The sequence below is a fragment of the Ascidiella aspersa genome, chromosome 6, assembly GCF_963924565.1.
Source record: "Ascidiella aspersa chromosome 6, kaAscAspe10.2, whole genome shotgun sequence".
In the NCBI taxonomy this organism is placed as follows: domain Eukaryota; kingdom Metazoa; phylum Chordata; class Ascidiacea; order Phlebobranchia; family Ascidiidae; genus Ascidiella; species Ascidiella aspersa.
The window spans coordinates 20964476-20990870 of NC_139452.1; the positions used below are offsets into that span (position 1 = coordinate 20964476).

General features: G+C 34.5%; 2 protein-coding genes and 1 long non-coding RNA gene across 3 annotated transcripts in view; all 3 read right to left on the reverse strand.

Moving 5' to 3' along the window:
• Positions 1 to 312: 312 nt before the first annotated feature.
• On the reverse strand, positions 313 to 1816 carry LOC146140711 (uncharacterized). The gene is made up of 3 exons (XR_014501276.1): positions 1676 to 1816; positions 1362 to 1492; positions 313 to 448 (listed from the first exon to the last, which is right to left on the reverse strand). It is a non-coding gene; the product is annotated as an uncharacterized LOC146140711 (long non-coding RNA).
• Positions 1817 to 4207: 2391 nt separating this feature from the next.
• Positions 4208 to 26395, reverse strand: part of LOC146140712 (uncharacterized) — a 46341-nt gene continuing 24153 nt past the window's right edge. Inside the window, exons 21-22 of the mRNA XM_083392679.1 lie at positions 4723 to 4776; positions 4208 to 4377 (exon numbers count right to left, since the gene is read on the reverse strand). Of these exons, the coding sequence (XP_083248805.1) occupies positions 4208 to 4377; positions 4723 to 4776 (224 nt within the window). The remainder of the gene's footprint in view (positions 4378 to 4722; positions 4777 to 26395) is intronic.
• LOC146140713 (uncharacterized) lies at positions 5577 to 15333 on the reverse strand. The gene is made up of 11 exons (XM_083391542.1): positions 15193 to 15333; positions 14771 to 14913; positions 14274 to 14301; positions 14123 to 14197; positions 13845 to 13919; positions 13359 to 13433; positions 12482 to 12544; positions 12112 to 12201; positions 11351 to 11425; positions 8222 to 8296; positions 5577 to 5671 (listed from the first exon to the last, which is right to left on the reverse strand). The coding sequence occupies exons 1-11, from the start codon at positions 15215 to 15217 to the stop codon at positions 5577 to 5579; spliced, it is 819 nt and encodes a 272-aa protein (XP_083247668.1). The 5' UTR covers positions 15218 to 15333.

Consider the following 26395-nt stretch of genomic DNA (forward strand, 5'->3'; position numbering starts at 1 on the left):
TTTCTTACTTTTCACTTAGCTTGAAGTTTTACCATTTGTGGTTTGTTTTGCATTTCTATATGAATTTTATATACTAAATTCGCCTAAATAAAATTAATACACTTGTAACCAAGTTTTATAACTTTCTATTTTGGGTCGAGTTTAGAGCGTTTTGGTGCTTAAGATTAAACACCGTTTTGCCAATGTAGTATAATCTGCTGATGAGTATTAATATAAAAGTGATGCCCAATGGATGTATGAATAACACATTTAACTGCAAGTTTCGTGATATATTTACATAGTTAAATGGTTTAACAAAACAGAAAACGCAATCAACATTAAGAGTACAGCAAAGTGTTAATTCGGAAATGGACCACTTGAAATATACCAAAATGTGTTCTTAAAACTGAGCAAAACTTTTTCAAGAAAGGTCTCAACCTCGGTTGACGACATGTAAGTGGGCGGTGACCTAAAAACGAAATATAACAGAACAACAATTAGATTTTAAAGGAAATGTTCTTGAAAGTTTACCATAAAAACATCGCAGCCCAAGGGAGGCAAAAGTGCGTTCCGACGAAGTTAACCTGATCTGTTATAAAGTGTTTCACGACTTTCTTGTTGCCTGTTGCTAACATTTTAATGTCTACTTTTTATTTTGCTTAAATTAAATATGTATTGATTATATAAAAAATGTGTTGATTGAAAAAAACAAAAACTACACAATAAACATCTAACGACACATACATCAACAGCACATGTTTACATCCAATTAAAATGCGTCTAAAAATGAATTAAGTCTTCAGTAAGATTTCTGAAAGTATAATGTGTTTTATGACTCAAGAGCCGTTGGCGTTGCCAATACTAAGACTTTCCGAAATGGCTAACCCTAGTTAAATAATCAAGACCTATAAATTGTTTTGATTGATTTAAAACTAAGGTCCCATTTAAGGGAGGTGTACGATCACAAAATCGACGGCACTGGAACGGTCGAGGAAATTGCCGTGAATTCGAATCTTACCACAAACTTGCTTTTTACCAGCAAATGCCTTGTTTGTAGTTAAATCATAATACTTATTACAAAGTTATATCGATTCTAACGGCGTGCTTGGCCATTCGGTGATTTAAATGGTTGATGGAAAGAAAATCTGTTGAAACTCTGTATCGCTTTTAAAACTTATACGATTTAATAAAGAATATTTTTTTGACTGTAAAACGAGAAAAATGAATTCATTGTTGTTTTTTGTAAAAAAATAAATACAGGGAATTTTGATAAATAAAGCTCCGAACACAACGGTTGTCTTGTTAAACGTACGTATAATCAACTGCACTAAATTCTCCTAAAACTCTATTAGAACTAACGGTCATGTAATTAAACTGAATACCTTGAAAGAAGCATGTAGTTGAAGTAAACGTTATTCATTGTTCCTCGTAATATGGCTGTATTGTTCGTGTTATCTGTATTTCTTACACCCACTTCTAAGGTTAACGTTCTTGACCCAGTTGAATTAAAGAGCTGAAACGTAAATATATGTAAAGCCAGTTATTGTGTTCTTGGCAAAAGATTGCAATAATTTTCAAAAAAATACATTCTTAAGTAACATTGCTGCCAGATAGGGGGAGTGTTCGTTAACTCCCAAGACAAACAACAACAAAGACATTTAGAAGGCCGGTACAAGGATTAATTTGTGGATGTTACCTCTGTACTGTACATATAGAAGTATATTTGTACAATAGAAGGGTCGTTAGCCTCATAGACCTGGTAGACGGTATAGTAAGCTGATATTTGCGGAACTGAAACATATCCCCCAAATGTGGCCCAACTGCCAGAACCGTCCGCTCCAAGGTTGCCGTGCTCCTAATAAATTAAAGTTCATAATTGCAACGATCTACTGAAAAGAAAAAAAAAGATACTAACAAAAAATGAAATCTCTTGCAAGTGTTTTGATTTGTGAATTAACCTGATATCTATATGTGTGTTTTAATATTTTTGTACGAAATAAGTTTGACGTTCCCACAGGAATAAAATAATCACGGAAGCAAGTTATTAGCAAGTGGTAACAAAGTCCTTAATTTTCGACTTGACCAGAATCTAACATTTATTGTCCGCCACAAATTTCATTTTTTTGAATAGCTACGCATCCTGTGTCCAGCTCAGTGTTTCTTAACCGTTTTTTAAGTCTGGGTGAACCACCAAAAATATGACGGAGCACCTGGCGAGCGAAAAGAGCTCGATTTTTGTTTTGGTATACCGGAATTTGTTTTGAATTTATTGTTTTGAAGTTGTTAAAAGGATAGGTTTCATAGCACAATCATTCAAGTACTGTATGTTCAATGAGAGCTAAGCCGAAAGAAATATGTTAATATGTCCACTATAAAAAGTATGTCTCTTATTTTTTTTCCGTTTGCCCGCGGCACACCGGTTAAGAAGCGCTGGCACACAGAAGATGTTTGGTGTTACTTAAACGTTTGTTACGCACAGAGACATTTACATGTTTGACAATGTATTGTAGGGTTACAACGGGAACACACAATAAAACAAAAAAGCAACATTACCTTAAGCAGAAAAATCTATAAAACCATAGTATTAAGACCAAGGACATAATACAGCCAAATACGCAGTAATACCCAGTGCAGCATAGGATCAAAATCGTCTGAATAAGACCTATATTCATCGGAATAAGGCCTAAATCCATCGAAATAAGGTCTAAATTCATCAGAAATAGTCCTAAATTTATTGGAATAAGGCCTAAATCAACGGAATATGTCTCAAATTTATCGGAATAAGGCCTAAATTCATCGGAATAAGGCCTAACTTCATCGGAATTATGCCTAAATTCATTGTAAGAAGGCCTAAATGGCCAAAATAACCCCGATCCTGTGGGTAGAGGGTATGAGACCATCGGGGGCTATGGGTCTGGCATCGGCCGTTTTGGTGACTACGATTGGGCGCCCTAGTCTAACCGTCGCCGCCAGGGCACCACTGTTTTGGCACCGGATTTTTGGTCTTGTTTGGGGTTATTGGTGGGTTATCGGTGGGTTTAGACAATGGGTTGCTGAAATTATTAGGGAGTTAGTGATGCTTAGGGGTTGGGTTTTGAGTTAGTTAAAGTGTTGTTTAGGTCTGATTCTGACCTTTCAAGTCTTATTCCGACGGATTTAGGACTTATTCCGATTTAGATAGGATTAATAGCATTAGGTATTAGTCCTATTTTGGTCTTATTCCGAATTGTGTTTTATTCTGACGTTGGTGTTGTTCTTATTTCAGTCTTATGGCAGGGGTCCGTTACAACTTGTGTACAAAAATCGTAAACTGAAAATATAGGTTGGCATTTGATTGGTGGTTTACAGCGCATATAAACGGTTATTCTGCGGATAAGTATTCCTATATTAGACGAATATGTTACAATTAACAACAAAACTTACCTGCTGTAAATGGATTTACCCGTGTTGTAAACAAGTTATTTTAAATACTTTTCAAGCATAAAAAATGACTTCAAAATTCAAGTTAGTTTTGGATAATAGTGAAGTGAAGTAATAAACATCAAAAATAAATTCCATTACACAAAAATGATAAATTCTTTCGATTTTACGCAATATGTGCACAACAGAGTCATAAAATACAGCAATTACGAACTAAACGGCTTTACGTATAAACCTAAGGTAAATAGACCATTATGGTTAAAATGAAACAATTTAAACCCTTAAGTTCAGGCCAGGTTATTTAAAAAAATTACTGAAGTAACTTTGACTTTGTTTACGTCTGGTGTCGCAGACAAGTCAGCAGTAGGCCTATTACCATCAAGCGAATTTCATGGCTGAGTCCATCCGTATTACGAACAACCATCGACAAAGTGAATGGATGCGAAGTCTTGGTAAGTCCAATGTAAGTGTTATTGTCACTGTAATGCAAGCACTAATGTCAGCTAAAAAGCAGATAAAACCAAATTACACAATTTTGTCAAAAAACATGTTGATAATAGTTTTACCCTTTAAAAGAAGAAATACAAAATTTTAAATGCTTAAAACGTGTATCTTCGAAAATACTAAATACATACCTAAAGGATGTATTGTATTGCAGATTTTGACGACTTGAAATATCAGTTTCCACAGTAAGCTAAATATAAATATTTAGAAACGAATACAGCATGCAAATATAGATCGAATTGTCGTTTTACTTTCACTTTAAGTTATCGGTGTCACTGTAGTGATTATTGTATACCGAATTTAACTAAAAATAAACAACCTTATTTCCACCATCGTACATATCGCTTCCTCCATCCGTAATTGACTTTCCACTACTGTCGTCGTACTTATACTTGTACAGACTTTCGTCGGACAGGTAAATCTCACGAGCAGCAGTGGATAGAGCGTCGACAAATCTTGTAATGTTATTCTTGTCTAAAGTTTAAATTAAATGGCTTTCATTTTTTGTTACGTCACTTTCTGAATAATTGCAGAGTAATTCCACGTAAACTTATATTATAATCTAAAAAATATTTGAAAAGTTATCCGATACTTAATAATTGTTATCCGAGACATACAACCAATATTTTAACTCAAAAGTATCGCGATTCGATCCAATACCCAATGACACCTTTCGTATTACCAAGAGGAAATGCGGGAGATCGCCATTTTAAATACTTTGCAATGTACCTTAACGTCCCATTATATAATCTCCACAGTTATCCTTCTGTATTCTTTAAAAATGTTTGAGAAATAAACATTGCTCCAAATCTTACTTACAATAACATTGTGCTATTTGACGTTCAGCATATTCTTCTGTTCTGATTGTTTGATCTGAATAAAGTTCAACAATAAAGACGTATTTTTCATAACAATAAATCTTAATGCTAAAATTGGCAAAAAATATATTGTCATTTCTATAACTAAAATTGGACGTTAAGATTGTTAACAAACTAACTGGAGAAAATAAAATGTTTTATTACGAAATTTTTTATGCCTTTATGCTGGCTAAACTTTTTAGGGCATTTGCTCCCAATCTAATGTTTTTTGGCGACGTACCACCTGTAGTGACTTAATTTTTAACTATAACGAATAAAGACCACATATATATTTGTAATGTTTTCTATTTTATTCTAACGCAAAAATTATATACTATTTAGATGTAGCAGGAATATAAAAGACCATATATGTAGTACCATTTGAAAAGTTTCGAAACATGGTGAAAATTTTTTTTAACATGGTGAAAAAGCACTGCAACTATTTTAAAAATTTACAAACCTTATTTAGTAGTTATAATGTAGTTACATGTTAACATTATAGCATTACCCTGTAGTTTAATTGCGCGACGATAGCATATCTCAAGTTGAAGTCTGGTGTTAATTTTTTTCATCTGAAAAACCACACAAATCGTTGGGGATTATTTTGAAACGTTAGAGATGGTATTAGAAACTACCCCTGAAAATTGTTTAAGTCGATTTTTGTTTATCATAAGTTAAGGTAGAGAATGTGAAGTATAAGTTTTTATCAGTTTAAAGGTTAAACATTTATTAAACATATCATAATTTAAGTTTCCTCGCCAATTAAAATTCACAAACAAAAAAAGCAAACAAAATATTTGTTCGGTAAAATAAAACTTAATTTTGATGTATCGTACCTTTCAAATTCATGAGCAGCTTTTTGATCCTATGCAGTTCAAATTTTGTGTCGTTGTTTTGCAGTACAACAGCTTCTGCAAACAACATAGGGATGTAAAGACCAGCAGTCTCTTATTAAAACATTTATGTAACTATAGAGTCGACTTCGCAAGGCCATGTCTGGGGTGTAGACGTGAGCACAAGCGTTTTGTAGCACCCCGAAAATCGCTGAACATCATTTTCACTCAATTGAGGCTATAAAATATTAACTTTATCTATATTTCGAGCACGTTAGGTTTTACCTAATTATGTTTATGATTAACTTGTGTTACGGTACCCTAAAATTGGGGGTCTCGTATGTTTTCCAAACTGAAAGGGGACGAGGAAAAAAGTTGGGGGCCAATAACTTACCTAATCTGCCTCAACAAAACTGCCTAAGCAACTTCGGCATGTCAAGGTTAAATCTTTACAAAACTTTAAACGTGACATAAATAGTACAATATTTTACAGCTAGATTTCGTTTCCCTCAAAAAACATGAAAATAAAAACAGGTGAATTTGCGGGTGATTTGTTTTTCCAGATTGTTGGCTTTTACAAAACGAGAAAGAAGCACCAGTAAACTGTGATGCTCACCGGTAAAGTTACAGACCCTTGCTTTGACTTGACGGGAAATTGCAAGCGGGCTCAACGGTATAGAACAGATAAAAGGCCACCAGCAGTGGCGTAAATTGTTAAATAGGAGCTAAGTGAATTTCATTACCTTTCAGACGCCAGGCAGAGCATTTGACCTTTTACAAACATTTAACAAGAGGAGTGTTACTGAGTTGAAACGAAAAAGCTTTGCAGCGTGCAACAGGTCAAACTGACATATTTCTTTATCCAAGTTTGTCTAAACTCTTAGAGTGAGACAGAGAATAAAGTTTCGGTTTAATTCTAACGGTGGCCGTTCCGATAACGTAGATTTGGTATCGTTTAATCGGTGGTTGATTTATATGTAAACATGATTTATCGCCGAAAGCAGTGTTTCTAAACAATGCTTAAAGCGACCCAAATATTAAGCGTATAATTTTAGCAGCGAAGCTTTTGCGACCCAATTCTCTTCACTGAATGTTTTGTAAGCTGAACAGAACAAAATCTGATGAAGACAATAGCAACAGTAAATTATAATTACATGAACAATAGCAATCGTAAATTCCAATTTATTGAATATGAGCCACGTCTTCGTATTACTTCCGAAATTTTCTTGCCCACAGCCAATCCCAATCAGTCTAATCATGTTAACTACTGCAGTCGTAGACCCAACCAAATTAAACGGCCTCTCAATTTTGGGTCGCGACCTAAATTGACATCTACAAAAGTGTTTAAGCCAGTGGTTCTCAACCTTTTTTTCCTCGTGGCCCATTTACGTTGCAAAAAAATTCTGTGGCCCAATAGAGTTTTTATGAAAGAAAAAGCTTTAAAATAGGTTTAGAACAAAACACAGCAGAACATATTTCAAAACAGATTATTCCTGTGAAATTAAATATAATGACACGAATAAAACCAAATCTAGCTTTTTAAATTGGTCTATGGCCCACCTCAAATGTTCTTATGGCCCACCAGTGACCATGGCCCACTGGCAGAGAACCTCTGGTTTAAGCTAATTACATTTATCGATTGTGCCCAAACAATCCGATCGGTTAGAAAAATGCAGGTGATCGGGTTAAATTTAAGATAGAACAAATGTCGTGTAAAAGAATCATTAGCAAATGGGATTTGTCTGGCCAGTAATTGCGCTTCCAACGCTGCAATCACGTGAAACAAAATAGCAAAAGTGTCAATTTACTCGATTTAAACTTTACAACATAGTCTCTGTGAAATCCGTATTTTTAAAGTAAATAATCATAAAGAAGGAATCTCACGATACAAATACTAAGTTGCTAAGACGTCACATCAAGGCGACAATTCAAGTTCTATTGAAGTACTAATATTGTATTGTCTGGCACGCGATTGCAGGCTTTCGCAATGGTTCTTTGAAACATTTTTGCCGAGTTCGTTTCATTTCAAAGATTTTGGTGTCCTTTCCTGTATACTGTAATGTTTACAATTAAAATGCTGATTTGTTAACTCAACAGAATACCTTCAACTTTGGAAAACCTTAAACTAATTTCGCGTCCTTTCGCTTCCGTGTAGTTATATTGTCACAGAATAAAATCTGTAATATAAATTGTTTCACAAAGCATCACTTGCAATGTTAACTTGTTTTCCAGGACATCATTTTGAATGCCTTAAATCAAAGTAAAGTAATTTGCAAGCTAATTTAGGAGGATAAAGTTCCAATCAATGTCATTATAATGGTATGTCAATTAAGTCCAAGTGTACGTGGTCAAACGAATTTTCGCGAAAATTCTTTTTTTAACTTATTTAATATATTTATGACTAAGACTTAGTTGCATATCTGTACATGACATTAAAGTTAACCTCATGCTTGTTAAGTTGCTTGCAGTATGCGACCCGTTACGGCGAAAATTGGTGACGTCATCTCTCAAACTTGTCATGCGTTGTGGTAAAAAATATCATCGTTCCAATATCAAAAATAATTTAACTCACAATTTTTCACGTAAAAAATGTGATCAGTGAAACCGTTAAATAACACCATAGCCTACCTGTTAAATTTACTTGCTGTTTCTGCATCAATAAAAGTTTTTCGTTGATGCTGCTTGTATTTGACAATATTTTTTCTGTAAATATATTTTAATAAAAATGTTAACTAGGAAAACAATAGAAAGTATAGGATGTATCCTTAGGTGAGATACAACCTCGTTAACAAACGGTTCTCTTACCAGGCACAGATCTAGGATTTTCGTTGGCACAAATGTTTTCAATTTCAGCAAAACAATGATACTAACAGCGCTTGTGGATTTGTCAGCTTAAACTGGATAAAAGATTGAATTTATCGTGCCTCCTGAAAGTATCCCAATTTCACATATTATTTTTGCTGAGGCGGTACGAATCGGTTAAATCCTATACCACTGAATATATTTATATTATCGTGTAGGAAACAGTGCTTGATTTGTTCAGCAATGCAAATGTGTTGATCATAATTACTGGCATCCGGGGTGTATGTCTATAGTCCAGGGTTTCCCAAACTTGTTTGAACCGCGGACCACTATTTGTGAATCTGTTTTCTCTCGGACCGCAATACAAAGCAAAAAATAAATAAAACCGAATTTTATTTATTTAAAAAACGGACAACGTCAATGGGGCGGATGCAAATGTTTTTTTCTGCCTAAATCATCGATTCTCGGAGTTATTTGTGAAAGGCAAACTCATAAGTCCACGGAAAATCTGGACTTGTATTTTGTCTTCACTTGTATTTTGTCTTTATGTTGGTAAGAGCATAAAATGCTCTCTCAAACAAGAATATATTATTACGTCATAAACGAGAAATACGAGAATATTTCATAAACAATTTTTTGACTACAACTATAGTGCAACAAGTAACTTTACGATATTGGATATAGCAAAAGCTTTCGAAATCATTGGGTTTTGAATAATTGCGGCAATTTATCGTTGAAAGGGTACGTACTGTACAACGTATATATGTGGTTAATATCTTGTCATATCGCCACGGACCACCTGTGCAGTCATCGCGGACCACCAATGGTCCGTGGACCACAGTTAAACCCTGCTATAGTCTATAATCTAGGGGTCGGCAACCCCTGGCATGCATGCCACAAGTGGCACGATAGATGATTTTTCAGGGCACGCCAAATGATTTAACGCACACGTTATATCACCTTAAGAAAGTGCAACCATAACATCATACAACATCATTACCATTATTATTACATCACTAACACCAGCGCTAACTAAATGGTTGTGCACATTTCCAGTTCGATGTGCAGTGTTGTTGTCATAAATTAGTGTCTTAACTGTTGTATTTAACATTATTTTCTGTGAGCGTTAAATTTTTCATTTATGACTTTACAATGCTCCAAAGGTGGCGCGATGTTTACTGTTATAAAGCAGGTCATTCTACATTAAAAGTTACGAGGGAAACTTTCATAGAGATCAGTGGTTAAAGCAGGGCAATCTAAAAGTAAGCACGAAGGTTTTTGTGCGACTGAGAAAGCAAGCTAAAAGAGAAACTGTTAGTTAACAAGTCTAGGTATCGATTGAAAGCGTCGAAGTATATTCCAAAATAGCGGGCACAGTATTGTGTTCGTGACAGTTTGTTACATTTTCTATGAGCCCTTTGAATGGGTTGCTAAATATTCATCTTATTTTAGTAACGTAAGTGTGTGAAATATACAGGGTGTAGAGTCGGACCAAGATTAGGGACTCGACGAAATCTCGCACATTTGGCCACACTCGGACACGGTCAGTGCAAAACTAAACATAGAAAAATGTTTGGCACGCAAGTTGGGGATATTTTGACATTATTAATAAACTGGCACACTGCATACGCTGTTTTGAGATGTTAAAAAGTTTTTCTTACGTTTCTTTTTTACCGTTAGTATGCAATTCTGAAACAGAAAACGAAAATTAAAATACAATGCCAATGTATAAAGTGGATCTCCAAGGGTCAGTTCACTCAGAATTACTGTAAAGCTTCTGCAAGAGAAACTATAAAAATGCTAATTTAAAGTTATTTAGTTAAAATTCGGCTACATTTTACTTCCGTGCTGTTACTTTGCCGCACAAGCAAATCTGTAGCATAAATCGAAGATCACACAGTTTTACCAATTTTTTGAACTATTTGGTAATATTTGAACACCTGTCTTTAGAAATACATTAAGTGATTTTGCCTATTTTAAAGAAAAAGGAACATTTTTAAAACCTTTTAAATAAAAAAGGTAACCGATAACTCTTTTTTAAACGTTGGTTTTAAAACAAGTTGAAAAAACACTTATATGTTTTTTTTTTATAAAAAAAAACACTTATATCTTTTTTTTTTATAAAAGGCTAATAGAAATACAAGATTAAAACAAGATATGTCCCAAAAATTAACTTTAAGCCCAAATAAAAAATATGTATCATAATGTACAATAAATGATTAATTCAAATTCAGTTCGGTCTAACGAACTATACTGTTACATAATTTGTCAAATTCAAATTTTAGCCGATCATCAGTGGAAGTAAAATAGAAAATGAAATAACCTTTGGCCTTGCGGGTGTAACAACCTAAAGCCATTTTGTGTTACAGAATTACTAACGCAGCAAAGTAACCGCACAAATGCACAAGGCCACAAAGTAACAAATCAGCTTTCCAGAGTTGAAGGTACAATTTCTTTTAACGCATAACGATAAACCTGCCGTTTTTTAGTTTGCCAAAACGAGTTTTGTCATGGTTTCTCGAATCACGTTAAACGTTTGCATTTTGTCGCAACAATCTTAGATTTATATTACAGAATTTCTCACTCAGGGAAAACAAGAAATGGAAGACAATGTCCTCTCCATTCAAAAACAGCTTGTGGATATAGGTAGAACTTTGTATTAAGCATTTTTAATTATTTTTGGACAGTTTTCTTTCGGCTGATATTATGCCTGTATTTTAAACTTTTATTTTGTGTTTGTAATAAAATCATTTTACAGAAGTTTCCTTAAAGTTAATTTTTGGGACATATCTTGTTTTAATCTTGTATTTCTATTAGCCTTTTATAAAGATATAAGTGTTTTTTTAACTTGTTTTAAAACCAACGTTTATAAAGCATCGCCTTTTATAATGGGTTTCAAAATCTGTCAACTACAACAATGAAAATTGTTGATTTTTACTTTGTTGTTAAAAATACCTTTAACTTCGGAAATGTGCTTCATAATTCCGCGTCGATCTGCTCCAGTTTTGTTACTATGTCGCAAAAACAAATCTGTAAAACAAATCGACCAAAATCACATTTATTTATTTTTGCGACACTTCAGCTTTACTGTTGTTTTTTCGGGACACAACCGCTTTTAGTAATTTTCTTCGCGACACCTTACCGTGTTTATTAATTTTAATGGGTAATTGGTTCTTATTCTTTTTTGAGCGCGGATCACCTAGTCAGTGGTGGATCTAGAGACGACCAGATAAATAACCAAAAAGATTGTGAAGTTAAAACACTCAATTACACCCCAAGTCAATTGATTCAATGATCAAGTCACTTGGAACGAAACGACTTAAGTTATGACTTAAGTCATTGCAACACTGTCTTGAATTAAATGACTTGAAATGAAAGATCAGGCAAGGAAACACAAATTAATCGCTGAAGTTTGTTATTGGTTAAAGAAAACTGAAACAGATGAAGCGCTACTAGAAAAACTACTAGAAGAAGCATTTTTGTTATTTCAAAAGTGCGTCGCTTGCCGCACAAAATGTTCTTTGCACAAGCTTAACCATCGGAACAACTGAAAAGCATACACGTAACACGAACACATACAGGTCGAGAACCATTAGATATTTTAACCGGTGAAAAGCGATATAAAAAAACAATTGTATTTTATTGGGGGATGTATATGTTTAGTGTTTACCGACCAATTCTACTGACAGACTGTAGGCTATAACGCGAAGACCTACCAGTTGAGTTTTGTTGTTGCTTCTGAATTAATAAGAGTGTGTCACTTGTCTTCTTCTCGTTTGAGTGAAACACATCTGCAGTTGATATCGCTACAAATAGAAACAAAATTAACACTAAAAATAAAACAGCAATATGTACGCTTGAGGGTCGGTACTTAAACCTCTTTAAAAATGTTTTTTAGTAGTTGGCGCATTTACCGACCACCAGGTTCGCTTCAAAAGCGAAATTCATCTGATATTATTTTTTTTTCAGTTTTTAATCGGATACAAGTGTACGCTATATCTTATCTTCAAAGCACGTTTTATAAATTATGTGACGCATTATGCTTGGTGACTTTTACGTTTCTAATTCTTCAAAAGAAAGCTTTACCCAGCTGTTGTCGAACGTTGAGAAATTGTTTTTCTGTTTCCATTTTTTGCTGCGTTAGCAGTTCTGCAAAACAAATTGTTAAATAATAATATGTTGCAACAGAATAAAAAAAAATAAAGGCGTTTCAATCTAAAAAATACAGATCAATTTGAATTTGTGTTTAAAATCGATATTTAATATGTGTTCTTAATAAATATATTTTCAAGCGGTCATTTTTCAAACGACCATAAAAAATAACGATCATAAGATTCAAAGATAACCAGTTTGCGAGGAATTGATATAACATCATTGTGTAATAAAAACGGTCATATTCCTTGGGGATATAGCGAGGTGGTCTATAAGGAAAAATGGAAATTTGGTACCCTTACAAAAATATCTCATCTAACTGGAGAAACGACAAGAAGCAGTTTTTGAAATTCTCTGTGGGGGTTGCTCTGCAACCTATCTCCATAGGAGATACTAAAGACTTTATACTTGAAAACTAGAAAAAATCCGTTATGTCCGCCACGAAAAAGCGTTCTGTTTGACTGTGACAGAGAATGCGGTTAAACTTCGATACGAAAAACACCTGAAGAGGTAAGTTGGTATCTACTACCGAAACGTCCATTATTTACACCATATGAGAAATTTCTCACTATGGTTGTTTAAATATCTTTGTTAATAAATGCAATGTCGAGAAAATAATTTCGATATTTTATTTTTTTTTATTTTTGGGTTTATCGTTTTCCATGTTACCTTTTGTACGGTAGTGGTAAGTGCATCTTAAATCGAACCTCAGGGGAAAAAGCTATCCAAAACAAACCTAAATTTTATTTGCCAAAATGTTTAAAATTCGTCAGTATCCGTTGTAACTTTGAATATGTAGTTAGTGTGGTACCTTCAATTTTTTGAAAGCGTGTTGTTAATCCCAAGCTTTCTGTTGCCGTGGTGTTACTCCGCTGCAAAAGCACTTCTGTAACACAAATACAGTAGACAGTTATATACTTTGTAATAATTAATTTTCTATCTCACAGATTTTACTTTAGTGTAGCTAGCGGTTCCCAAACTTTTTTATTCCGTGGCCCAATTTTTTTTTATAAAACACTCCGTGGCCCACTGTGTGCCGTAAAACATTTTTGTACGGCCTTTAGCGCATTGTCCAAATTTGATATATCAGCCTGGTAGATATACAAAAATTGCATATAGCAAAATTCCCTGTCAGCAGTTGAGACTGCCGTCGCGAATAATCCATAAGTCTGGATACTACAAACCAACTCATCAAAGCAGTCAGCTATACATTGTTATTAAATCTTACAAAACTAACTTTTTTTCGATAAAAGCTATCTGTCATAATACAGTTAGTTTAAGTCCTGAAACCACCCACCAAGAATCATTTGAAGGACGTTATAATTGCGATTTATTTTAGAATGTATCTCTTCAGCATCCTTGACATGCAGTTCTGAAATGAAAAATGCATTCCTCACAATTAGTCTTCCATAAAAAAATTAAAAGTTAAGATAAAAATTGCGCAAAAGTAAATTATTTAGAAGTTCATCAGTTTAATTGAAATTCACAATTTGTATAGGGCTCATAATGCATGCATTACATTTTGTAGTGTTTTGTTTTTAATTTGTTAGAGCATCAAGAATTAATTCAACAAACCATTAATCAGTGAAATTAAACTGTCGTTTTGGTTGTCCTTCATGAACAGCTGGCTTGGTTTAGTGTCTAAAGACTCTAAATAATGAAAAGAGTTCGACATTAAAAAAAGCAAAAGTTAATGCAATTAAACCAATAAAAAACGGCCACATACTTAAGTTATCTTGACAACCGAGTTTTACCTGAAAAACAACATATTACAAAATGGTAATCCATTATAACTTCAATGCAAATCTATATGGTATGACATAGATCAGTTGCAAAAGTAACCAGGATTGTTCTATCCGGCGATCGCCGGTGCAACATTAGCTGCCGGAACGGCGGTCAAAAAAAAAAGTAAAATTATTTTTACCGTGAAAATGTAACTTTTTTACAAAACAAATGTTATTTCACCAGGCCATATCCCTTTTTCAGCAGGCTTTACCGTCATCTCCTTTAATATATTGAAACTAATAATTCAGTTGCATATTTGTGCACTACATGGAACGATAACCTCAAGTTTCCTAGGATTACTTGTTTTGGATGTTTTTTATGAACTTTGTGACGTGACGTCATCATCTATAAGCGGTAACAATTTGTTCTACTTTCACCCGACATATACATTTGCGTTTGTTAATAGTGACCTCCTGACAGCCTTTTTTTTAAACTTACCGTAATTATAGCAAAAACTGCCAATACAATTACAAGAACCACTGTCTGGCATGCTATAAGGATGTCAAGCCTTCTTAAATTCTTTTGCATATTCAGTACTTTCTGATGTAATTTTTCTTCGTCTCCACTTCTGCAAACCGAACCTTTCAAAACAAATTTGGTTCAATTTAACATCTTCGAATACGAAATCAATTCTAGGAATATACTACATTTAAATGTTTATAATGTCGTGAAAAGTATTAGGCTTATCTAACTAACAAAATGACAGGCAATGTAAATAAAACAAAAGTTAATATTTAAACAAAGTTCAAAGATTCAAATGCACAAAATGTACGAGGCAGCAAGACTTAATTGCAGGAATGATTTGACTTTTCAATGATCTCGGTTTTGCGTTTATTTAGGCATAATCTTATAAGTTATACCTGTGGGTTGAATTTCTGACAACATTATTTCGACCTTGCTGTCTGCTGTTCTTGACAAACTTGCAAAATACTTCTCATATCATACGCAAGAACAACATAGAAGTTATCAAACGAAACCCAAGGTGTTAAAGATATAAAAGGTTTACCAGTTCTATGTAATAAACGAAACATATGTTTTTATAGTTTTTAATATTTATGTATCCATAATACCGAATTTTTTCCACATAATAGAAATTAAATGTAACATAATACAAAAAATAACATAATATAATCCTAATAAAACATATTGCTGATCTTAATTAATTGCAGCTCACAATTAGCCTACCAAACGGTCGGTCAGAGCATGAACAGTTGACATTAGCAATTCGCAGGTTTTTAAACGATTAACACTACAAGGAAGTAAAGTTGCTTGATCAGCGGTTAAATGTAGTGCAAAATGATAAACAACACAGTCCATCTAATTGCACTGTTGTTAACTTTTTTGCGTTTGTTGCTTAATTATTCTATTTTTTCGCTGTAGGTACACGTGAAGCGAAAAAATAGAATAAGGTGTTAAAGATATAAAAGGTTTACCAGTTCTATTAATAAATCTTTGTGGTCATTAATGTAGCGTTAAGGAAATGTTTCTTTTATAAACATATTAAACGTAATAAACGAAACTTATGTTTTTATAGTTTTTAATATTTTTGTATCCATAATACTAAATTTTTTCCACATAATAGAAATTAAATATAACATAATACAAAAAATAACATAATATAATCCTAATAAAACATATTGCTGATCTTAATTAATTGCAGCTCACAATTAGCCTAGCAAAAGGTCGGTCAGAGCATAAACAGCTGACATTAGCAATTCGCAGGTTTGTAAACGATTAACACTACAAGGAAGTCAAGTTGCTTGATCAGCGGTTAAATGTAGTGCAAAATAATAAACAACACAGTCCATCTAATTGCACTGTTGTTAACTTTTTTGCGTTTGTTGCTTAATTATTCTATTTTTTCGCTGTGGGTACACGTGAAGCGAAAAAATAGAATAAGGTGTTAAAGATATAAAAGGTTTACCAGTTCTATTAATAAATCTTTGTGGTCATTAATGTAGCGTTAAGGAAATGTTTCTTTTATAAACATATTAAACGTAATAAACGAAACTTATGTTTTTATAGTTTTTAATATTTATGTATCCATAATACTAAATTTTTTCCACATAATAGAAATTAAATATAACATAATACAAAAAATAACATAATATAATCCTAATAAAACATATTGCTGATCTTAATTAATTGCAGCTCACAATTAGCCTAGCAAAAGGTCGGTCAGAGCATGAACAGCTGACATTAGCAATTCGCAGGTTTGTAAACTATTAACACTACAAGGAAGTCAAGTTGCTTGATCAGCGGTTAAATGTAGTGCAAAATAATAAACAACACAGTCCATCTAATTGCACTGTTGTTAACTTTTTTGCGTTTGTTGCTTAATTATTCTATTTTTTAGCTGTGGGTACACGTGAAATAAAGTGTGCTAGGACTCCAGCCATACGACCAAGATAAGAACAACACCAACGTCAGAATAAAACACAATTCGGAATAAGACCAAAATAGGACTAATACCTATGGTATTAGTACCGTCTAAATCGTAATAAGTCCTAAATCCGTCGGAATAAGACCTAAAAGGTCAAAATCAGGCCTAAACAACACTTTAACTAACCCCAAACCCCACCCCTAAGTACACCACTAACTCCCCTAAAAGTTTCAACACTAACCCATTTTCTAACCCCACCCATTACCCACCAATAACCCCAAACAGGACAAAAAATCCGGTGCCGAAACAGCGGCGCCCTGACGGCGCCGGTCAGACTAGGGCGTCCAAACGTAGTCACCAAAACGGCCGATGCCAGACCGATGGCCCCCGATCGTCCCATACCCTCTACCTACAGGTTCGGGCGTTATTCTGGCCATTTAGGCCTTCTTCCGATGAATTTAGGCCTTCTTCCGATGAACTTAGGTCTTATTCCGATGAAATTAGAACTTATTCCGATGAATTTAGGCCTTATTCCGTTGAATTTAGGCCTTATTCCGATGAATTTAGAACTTATTCCAAAGAATTTAGGCCTTATTCCAAAGAATTTAGGCCTTATTCCGTTGAATTTAGGCCTTATTCCGATGAATTTAGAACTAATTCTGATGAATTTAGGCCTTATTCCGACAGATTTAGGTCTTAGTCAGACGATTTTGATCGTATGCTGTACTGGATATTACTGCGTATTTGGCTTTATTATGTCGTTTGTCTTAATACTATGGTTTTATAGTTTTTTGGGCTTTATGCATTGTTGCTTTTTAGGTCTTATTGTGTGTTCCCGTGTGCTATTGCAAAATCGCATTGTCTTTACGGCGAAGCGTACGAGTATATATGAGGTGAACATAGCATCCATTTGTTTAGGATCTCAATTTGAGGTTTAAATGGAACATGCAAAAAAATAAACTGAAAACCATTAAGATATGCAAGGTTTCCTTAGGCTTGCTTTTTTGCCCATGCCTGCTACCTGGTATAAACTAGGGCTACCATATTTTCAGCACCCAAAAAGAGAACATTTTTTGCCTGCAAGTAAAACGAAAGTAGAAATGTTACGTTTGAGAAAAACGTGCCATATCCACAAGTAATGCATTCGGCTTCGAAATTAATACGTCCTTTTTTGAAACAAGGACACTTCTCGCGTAGCTCATCAGTAAACAGAGTTTTCTGATGATGGCATTATAATTTATAGTTTATTTTGCTTTATGGTTGTCTAAATTTAAAGAATAATAAAGAAAAATGAAGGCATCTGCTGAGAACCACCTGTATGCTATAGACCAGTGGTTCTTGATCTTTTTTCAGCCGCGCCCCTTTTGGTAATTTTCCCAGCGTGAAACAAATGTTTAATTGGTTTGAAAAAATTGGCGCTAAACTGTAAATTCAGGAGGCTTTTCGCATTGGGCACACAACAAATTGCTCATGCACGAGCTAATTTTGACAAACGTGTTGTGAGGACATTTACTCCACAGTTGTAAGGCTGTGATGTCGAGCGCAAATAAAAATGTCCAGCGCAAAAATTAAACATTGCGTTATCGTTAGATAGAAATCTCTCTTCTGAAGAATATCTTGATAAAAAAATAAAATTAGCTCCACCAGGCATCATATCAATGTAGATACAAATCGCTCTTTTGGTATAAACGAAGTATAAACCGACGTTTCGGCAGCAGATATCAGCTGACCTCAACAGGGTTAATAATTAAAACGAGGGTGCGTTAGCCAACTTATAGCCAACTTATATACTAAGGGTATAACATAAGACTACACATTAAAATTAATAAATCTAGACGTCGCTGAAGTATGCGATCAGCTGTGAAGCGACGAAGTCATCCGGTGCAGAACTGCGCCGTCGGACAACGAGCGTTTATCAGCTATTGCGTTGGCTACAACAACGAGTAGATAACCGGATACCGTATCGTTGGTGATAGGACATTTGTCAAACCGGGATGATTCAATGAACCGTCTTTTGTAATAGTGCGGTTCCCAGTCAATTCCGTGTCGAAGTTTAACCGCATGCTCTGCCAGAGCCGACCGGGATGCCCTTTCACTGCGGACATCACGCATGTGTTCAAGCTTCCTGGTGTGAAAGGAACGTTTAGTTTCCCCTATGTATGTTGCCGAACAACCACCACAGGGAATCTCATAAACAGCCCCTTGACGTTTTTTCTGGTTTAACTGGATCTTTTGGTGAAGGTAAAATGTTTCCAATTTTTCTGGCCGGTTTGAAAGCAGTAGAAATGTCTTGGCTTTTCAAAATACGTTTTAGTTTTTCTCCCAGACCTGGAATGTAAGGAATAATGGCCAGACCGGTAGGTTCTGGTTTAGCTGTTAAATGGTTAGATTTTTTTGGGGGGGTTTGAACAGCCATTCGGCGTATTCGTTTATTCTCATGGCCTTTTTAACATGTTTAATTTCGTTAACTTCGTCCTTATTGTTTGTACAAAGTTTTGAAGCTCGGTGTAGCATGGTGTTCACAACCGAGCGTTTGTGCTATAGAGGATGGTCCGATCTGAAATTCAAGTAGCGATCTCACTGAGTTACTTGAATTTTAAATACCTTAGTTTACCTGACCGGTTCCGAGTGATTAATGAGTCCAGAAATGAAATTGAGCATTTTTTCTCTGTTTCCATTGTGAATATTTTGGTTGTTTCCAAGCTGTTTAGGTGGTCCAGGATCTGCTGTATCAGGTTGGTTTTATTATAACAAACGTGTCATCCACGTATCTTCGCCAAATTCGCGCTGATAGGCTAGGCCTACAAAATACACACCTTTGCTTTATTATTGGGCCTTTTTAAATGTGAGGTTCTGTTGCCATTTTTTTAAGCGCAATATTTGCAATAACAATCAAGAAGGCAGGGCTGGTAGGGCAATTTGTTGGAAAATCTGTTTTAAACTAGCAATTCAGCATGTTTTATGGCTAGACTATTTTTTTGGAAATAAATACGTCTCACCTAAAAGTCTTGTTAAAAGTATAAGCAACTCGAAATGCGAAAAAAGAGGACATTTGGACATTTTTAAGCGTCCTCGGAGGACCATTGAGTTTTCTTGAGAAAAGAGGACAAATTTTCCTAAAAGAGGACATATGGTAGGCCTAATATAAACGCCAAAGTGTTTTCTAATCTTCCTGAGCTGTTTTTGTTCCAATTGACCCGAGTTGTAAAAATATGCACTTGTGTGTGTTTATTTCATCGGACTCTATTAGAAGGTATCACAATTGAGGTTATGTGTTGTTAAACACTTATTAGCACTGTAGAACAGGGGTCGGCAGCCTTTTTTGTACTGCGGACCGGTTTAAAATTTGTAATTTTGTCGCGGACCGGCCTTAAATATAAACAAATGTTCATATATGAAATTTATTACAACTTTTTTAATGCGATCTTTAAGCTTGTTTTGCCGCAATGAGATGCTCCCTCTAGAAATTAATGAACTTAATGAAACCCGCATGCGGCATCCGGCCCGCCAAGCAATTAAATCCAGTCCGTGGCTTATTTTAAGCCGCCTTTTTTTTAGGTCATTATTTTGTAAGAAGTCACACTTTGTATTATGTAATAATGTTTTTTAGATACCTTTTATGACCACCGGCCCTCCATGACACTTTCTATAGTTGCGTTACAAAAACTTTAAAAAATAAAATAATGGCAATTTGGAAAAGTACACCTGAAAAGCATTGAATAGACATGCGTACAAGGCTTGCCAGGTTTTTTGATACCAAATTTCAAAAATCTTGTTGTTTTTTTTGTTTTTTTTTTAACGTTGTTAATGTCAGAAAATGCATTCAGCTTTTTGGATTTTCTCTCTCATTTTTATGGAGGCTTGCTAAAACTAATTAAAATTCATGGCCATAGCCTACGTTTTTTTTAAACCTTTCCTGCTTAAATTTAAAAAAATAAATCATTTAATTATGGGACGTTGTATATATATGTAACTAAATATAATATGGCCAAGCACACGTTGTTTTAACATTACAAGAGCACGGAGTATATTTAAACGATATTTAATGTGTTTCAAATATAAAAATGCATCTAATTGTTTTTGTACTTTTTCCCTACGATACAGTTTGGGTTTAAATCAAAATTTAATCTGGCAACCCTGCTATGGACCGGTAACGATCTCCTCGCGGACCGGCGGTTGCCGACCACTGCTGTAGAGTATCAATGCTTTTTATGATGATCGCCGCCGATTTTGTATTTTATCAGCTATTATACTAAGATGTAAATAATGTAAATCGCCTCCAAAATTACTTTCTAGAAGCTAGAGCTACCACACCATTTAAAGTTTTGAAAATGTAACTCAATTTGATAGTTTATTTTTTCTAAAATGGTATATTAGCAATTCAAGAAATAATGCATATTCAAAATTATACGGACAGTTTTCCAAATAAGCATTTCGCAATCTATAATAGCTACGATGTTTGCGTATAACGAATGAAAATGATATAAAATTAGGCATTACGATCCCGACAAGCCATAATGAAATCAAACAAAAAGAGGGGATTACACAGAATCAGATCTATAAAGCAACAATAATATATAACTAGGATCATTTTAATTTTACCCTAAAAAAAATTTTTTAGACTTTATTTTTATCAAATTTTGACTTCATTTTAACCTAACGAAATTGCTTGTTTGTAGAGGCCACAGTTTTCCTCGAATTGATGCCAGTTACCCAAACATAATGATTGTCGATTTCAGACCCAAACGTAATATTTGTCGAAAAGTCGAGGTGTTTTATGTATTATAAAAGTGCGTCGTGACAGATTTAGCTCTAAGTATTTTTGTATTACAGAATGTCAGTAGGCTATTCCTAAAATCCAAACTGTTGATCTTCAAAAAGACCACGTTTATGAAGAAGTGTTTTATAAGAATTATTTAAATACGTAACAATCAATAAAAAAAATGGACAATTTGCGATAAAAGTTACTGCTGATCCTAGTGGGCATTGTGACATATTTCCTGCTTTTATGGATTAATATGGTTTAATTGTGTCGCAGTTCCTGATTTACAATGCTTCCACGACGATTTTTACATAAATTGCTCTCAAGAAAACACAAAAAGTTTGTCAAAAGCCATAATTTGACAAATTTGGACTTTATTAAAAATTTTTAACTTTATGGTAAATTTTGACTTTATTTTGACCTATAAACTTTTTAGAAACAGTCCCCTAGGTGCTGAAAACAACTTTATTCTTTGATTCGTGGACAGACGAGTTCCTTAAAATTTTTTAACTTTATTGACTTTTATGAGCCCTATATGTAACTTATCTATAATACCATCATATTAATATTAGGATATACGACATAATAAAGTAATAAAGTCAAAGACGCAATAATATGTTTCGAAATAAGACATAAATAACACCTAAAACTGTAGCAAAATGGTGTAACGATAGGGGCCACCGGTCGGGCACCGTCGGCTTTGATATCGACGTTTGGGGGCCCTAGTTTAACGGCGCCAGTTGGGGCGAAACTGTTCTGTTATTGGACTATTTGCCCCTGCTTGGAGTTAGGAATTGGTTGTGGGTGGGGTTAGATATTGGGTTAGCGTTAAAACTATTAGGGGCGTTAGTAATGAAGTTAGGGGTCTGGTTTAACAGGCGGTGTTTCTTGCTCCTGCTACATATATTTTTTGGGATTTTTTTCACCAATAGTATACGGCGACCCCATGGCAACGTCTTTCATTGCGACTCCCTTAGGGGTCGGCGCCCCCAGGTTGGGGAGCCACTGTTTTAAAATAAGGACGAAATTTTTTGCTTAACGCATTGGTTCTTAAATTTTTTTTAACGCGGACCCCTAAAATTTTCTTTCATCTCGCGTGGACCACTGTAGGCAAAAAAAATGTTAAAAATGACGTCACAAATTGACGTCACAGTACAAATAGACTACATAAATATGCTGATTTTAGTCCAAAATTGTGAAAGTGAAATGTAGTCTAAATACAGTGCCAAACCGTTTTATTTTTAATTAAATTGATATCTTTAATAAATTGATTACTTCTTAAATAAACACTAATATTTCAATTAGGCCTTCATGGACCCCCTAAAACTAGTTCGCGGACCCCCAAGGGGTCCATAGATCCTAGTTTAAGAACCCCTGGCTTAACAGCTTTATAGGACATTGTATAGGTCGTTTCATAATCAAAAGCTATTTTTTTTAACTTTTCTAGAGTGCCATGATCTAAAAAAGGGGAGCACGAAGTTTAAACAGTATATCATTTTTATATGTATGTGACCTTTTACCTGTCCATAGGATGTGTACACGGTCCTACCAAAGTTGTTTATTTCATTTTCCATGAACATTAGTTAGGTTTAAAATAAGCCTATTGAAAAACGCACTTGCACTCTTAGGTATATATAGCATATAGTTTCTTCAACTAAAATTGCTTTGTTTGTTTGGCGATGGCTGGTGCTAAACATGTTTTGATTAACGGTGATAGACGATAGCTTTTTCTGTTTTATTAACTAAGAATCTGTAGGTTTTAATACAAACTTGAAATAATTTGATTAGGCCGAGGCCAAACTCTTTATTGTGTCTAATGCGTCACGCAACATTTTAATTTAAAATTTTAAACCAAGTAAACCTATTTTTATCCGCTTTGCTTGATTACCTTGGATGCCAGCTGCATGGTAAGGTAAAAACAAAATCGTCCATTCGCCTTTAGTGCTAAGTGTTACTTGTGGAGATAAGATTAATAGTAGTTCTAATGTATAGTTATCCCCCCCCCCCCTTATTTAGGCTTCCCCTTATTCAGTTTTTAGTTACAAACCAGAAAGTCGATAAAGTTGAGTTTAAATTTTCATTAGGACGTTTGCAGCTTTCCAAATGTAACTTACCTTGCCTTCCCCTTCCCCCGCTTTCCCCTAATATGGTGAAGAAGCAAACCAAAATATCTGATTGAAAATATTACCTGCTGCACACTTTTTTTCGTTTGAATGCTTTTTTAATTACTTCGTTATATTAGTAGAAGTTGGACAAGAAATAAATGATATCAAAAATATTAGACGGAAATTATCCCCAGTTATTCATAAAGAATTGTGAAGAAATGCATTAGTGCTCTCTCTGTTCATTCGAGCGTGTAATGACGAGTAACGAGGGCGCGGTGTCCAACAGGTTTGCCGAAACTTTTTGCACGTTTGTGAAGCCTAATTTTTCTATAAAAACTGGCATTATCTTAGAACGTAGTCTTCATTTTGGGGAAAGTTTGACTGTAATATAAAATGTATTGCTACCCTCAGCTTTGTTGTCCTTCAGTGGCCTTTGCTGGATGTCCTGTATTGAGTTTTAAATTAGTGCTGATTCGGAAGTAAACTGTCAGTCATCTGATTCTGACATTTGAATGACTCACCTAATAGTCGTAACGTGGTCAGTTATGTTTATGAGTGCCACGTGGGTTGTAGAAAGCAAGCGCATTTTGTTCTTTTGAATGTTCCTGGTGAAACTTTTTCAAACATGTTTTTTGTTAGTTGTTACGCAAAACGTTGAAGCGATTGGTTAATTGAAAGTGTGTTTATCTTTGACGCACATGTAGTAACCATCCACTTTTAATAGTTCTTCTATAGCTTTATGGAACGGTTTTGTTAAAAAAATTGGAAGGCTCAAAATGTAAATCATAATGCTTGTACGCTCACAGTATTATTATTAAATATAATAACACTTGACCCACCTTCACCCAAACGCTAACCCCCACCCTAACTCAAATTTTGTGAATTGGTTTAATAATTGTTTTAACGGGGTAACACTTAAATTAGTGAGCGTTCCGACCATTCCGACCATTCCGACCATTCACCATTCCGTAAATTAGTATTACGTCTTGTAAATGCCAACATAAATTTTGGCGCTGGTCTAGAATCCTACCACAACGTATATTATTTGGGTTAGGGCGGGTCAAGTAGTATTATTATTAAATAAAGAATATAACAATACCTGACCCACCCATACCCAACTGCTATCTCGCACCCTAACCCAAATATTGTGTGTTAATTTAATAATTGTGGTATATAGGATTCTAGACCAGCGCCAAAATATTATGTTGCACTGGGAGTTTTACAGAATTTGTGTAGGTTAAGATAAAATAAAGGTATATGCAAAATGTTTGTTTGAAGATTGAAGACTTGTCAAGAATCCTACCACATTATATTTATTCTCCCATATTTATTTGTTCCTTGCAATTTTAATATTGACAACTCGTTATATAAACAAAATCGGTTGGATTCTAGACCGGTGCCGAAGACTTGTATGTATTGCAAATCATTTGTTCCCCTAAAATAAAATTATAGCAAAAATTACAAAAATATCATCACTGTTACAGTGAAAAATAGATTTTCTGGTGTATATTTTGCAGTATATCAGCATTGGATTTTGGCAACAAAATTTTTGGCTGAACTCTTTAGCAGGCCACAACATTTGAAATCCGTGTTGGACACTGTGGAAGATATCGCTAGTGCACCGCCCGCGAGTTTTTTCACCAAACAGAACATGCAGCCCAAAAAATTAAATATTCACCAGGATTACCTATTTATGTTACATTAGTTGGGTACACTTTTGACAAATGGTGCACCCCATCACCCCCAGTATGCATTTCATGTCTCTGGTTTACATCACCAAATTTTAGGTGTGCAGGTGTGCAATCAACGTTTTATGCACACCTAAGGTTCGAAAATTTAGCATTACTCAACCATTTTCTGGAATTTAGGTGTGCAAATTGCTAATTAAGTGTGCACACAAACAGCTTTCAAAAAATCTCGGGTGTAAACCTGTAACTGAAAGCAGACTGGCGTCACCCTGATTTTTTTCGGCTGTACACCTGCAAGATTTCACCTAAACTTTATTTTTGATGTTCACAGGTGTTAAAAATGATAAAACTAAGTATTTTTCTTTTGTCTAAGATTAAAACTATGTTTGTATATTTAAAACCCAGTATATAGTCTTGTATAGGCTATTTTGTAATAAACCTGTTTGGGCAATCTTGTGCATTAAAAATGTTTACATTTTTTAAGTCATTACCAAGATTATATTTACGCTTCAAATATTTCTGTTACACACATAGTTGTATTTGTTAATTTTATATAGTGCTTCTTTTCCACAAAGGTTAATTAGGTATTTTTTTACAATTGGCTGAATTGCAAATTAAGTAATTTAGGGGGGCTTGCGTGCCATTTTGTATTTGGTCGCGTGCCACATTTGGCACGCGTGCCGCTTGTTGGACACCCCTGTTCTAATATAAAAAAATGACAAAAGTTCAATAATTTACAATAAATCTAACAATTTATGGTAGCACTTAAAAAGTTAAACTTCAATAAAAAAGGCAAATCCCAGCTAACAATTTGACGTCGCAGCAACGTAGATTTTTGGTTTAAGTTTGGTCGATAAGACGTTGCAACCAACGTTATTTCTACGTAAAAACGTCGACACTTTACGACCTAGATGCGACGTTGTGCAACTACGTTATTTATACGTTTATTATAAACGTTATTTTTACGTAGAAGTGTCTACTCCGGACGACGTAGATTAGACGTTGCAAATTACGATGTTCAGCGACGTTATTTATACGTTTATCATGAACGTTATTTTTACGTAAAAGCGTCGACACCAAACGATGTAGATACGACGTTGAGCAACTACGTTATTTAGACGTTTA

Bases quoted from the DNA above. Each gene is read 5' to 3' on its own strand.
- LOC146140713 (XM_083391542.1), bottom strand. From the start codon at position 15,217: ATGTTGTCAGAAATTCAACCCACAG. The intron at 12,545-13,358 runs GTACCACACTAA...TTTGTTTTGCAG, and splicing joins ACGCTTTCAAAAAATTGAAG to AACTGCTAACGCAGCAAAAA. The intron at 5,672-8,221 runs GTAGGCTATGGT...TGTTGTTTGCAG, and splicing joins ACAGCAAGTAAATTTAACAG to AAGCTGTTGTACTGCAAAAC.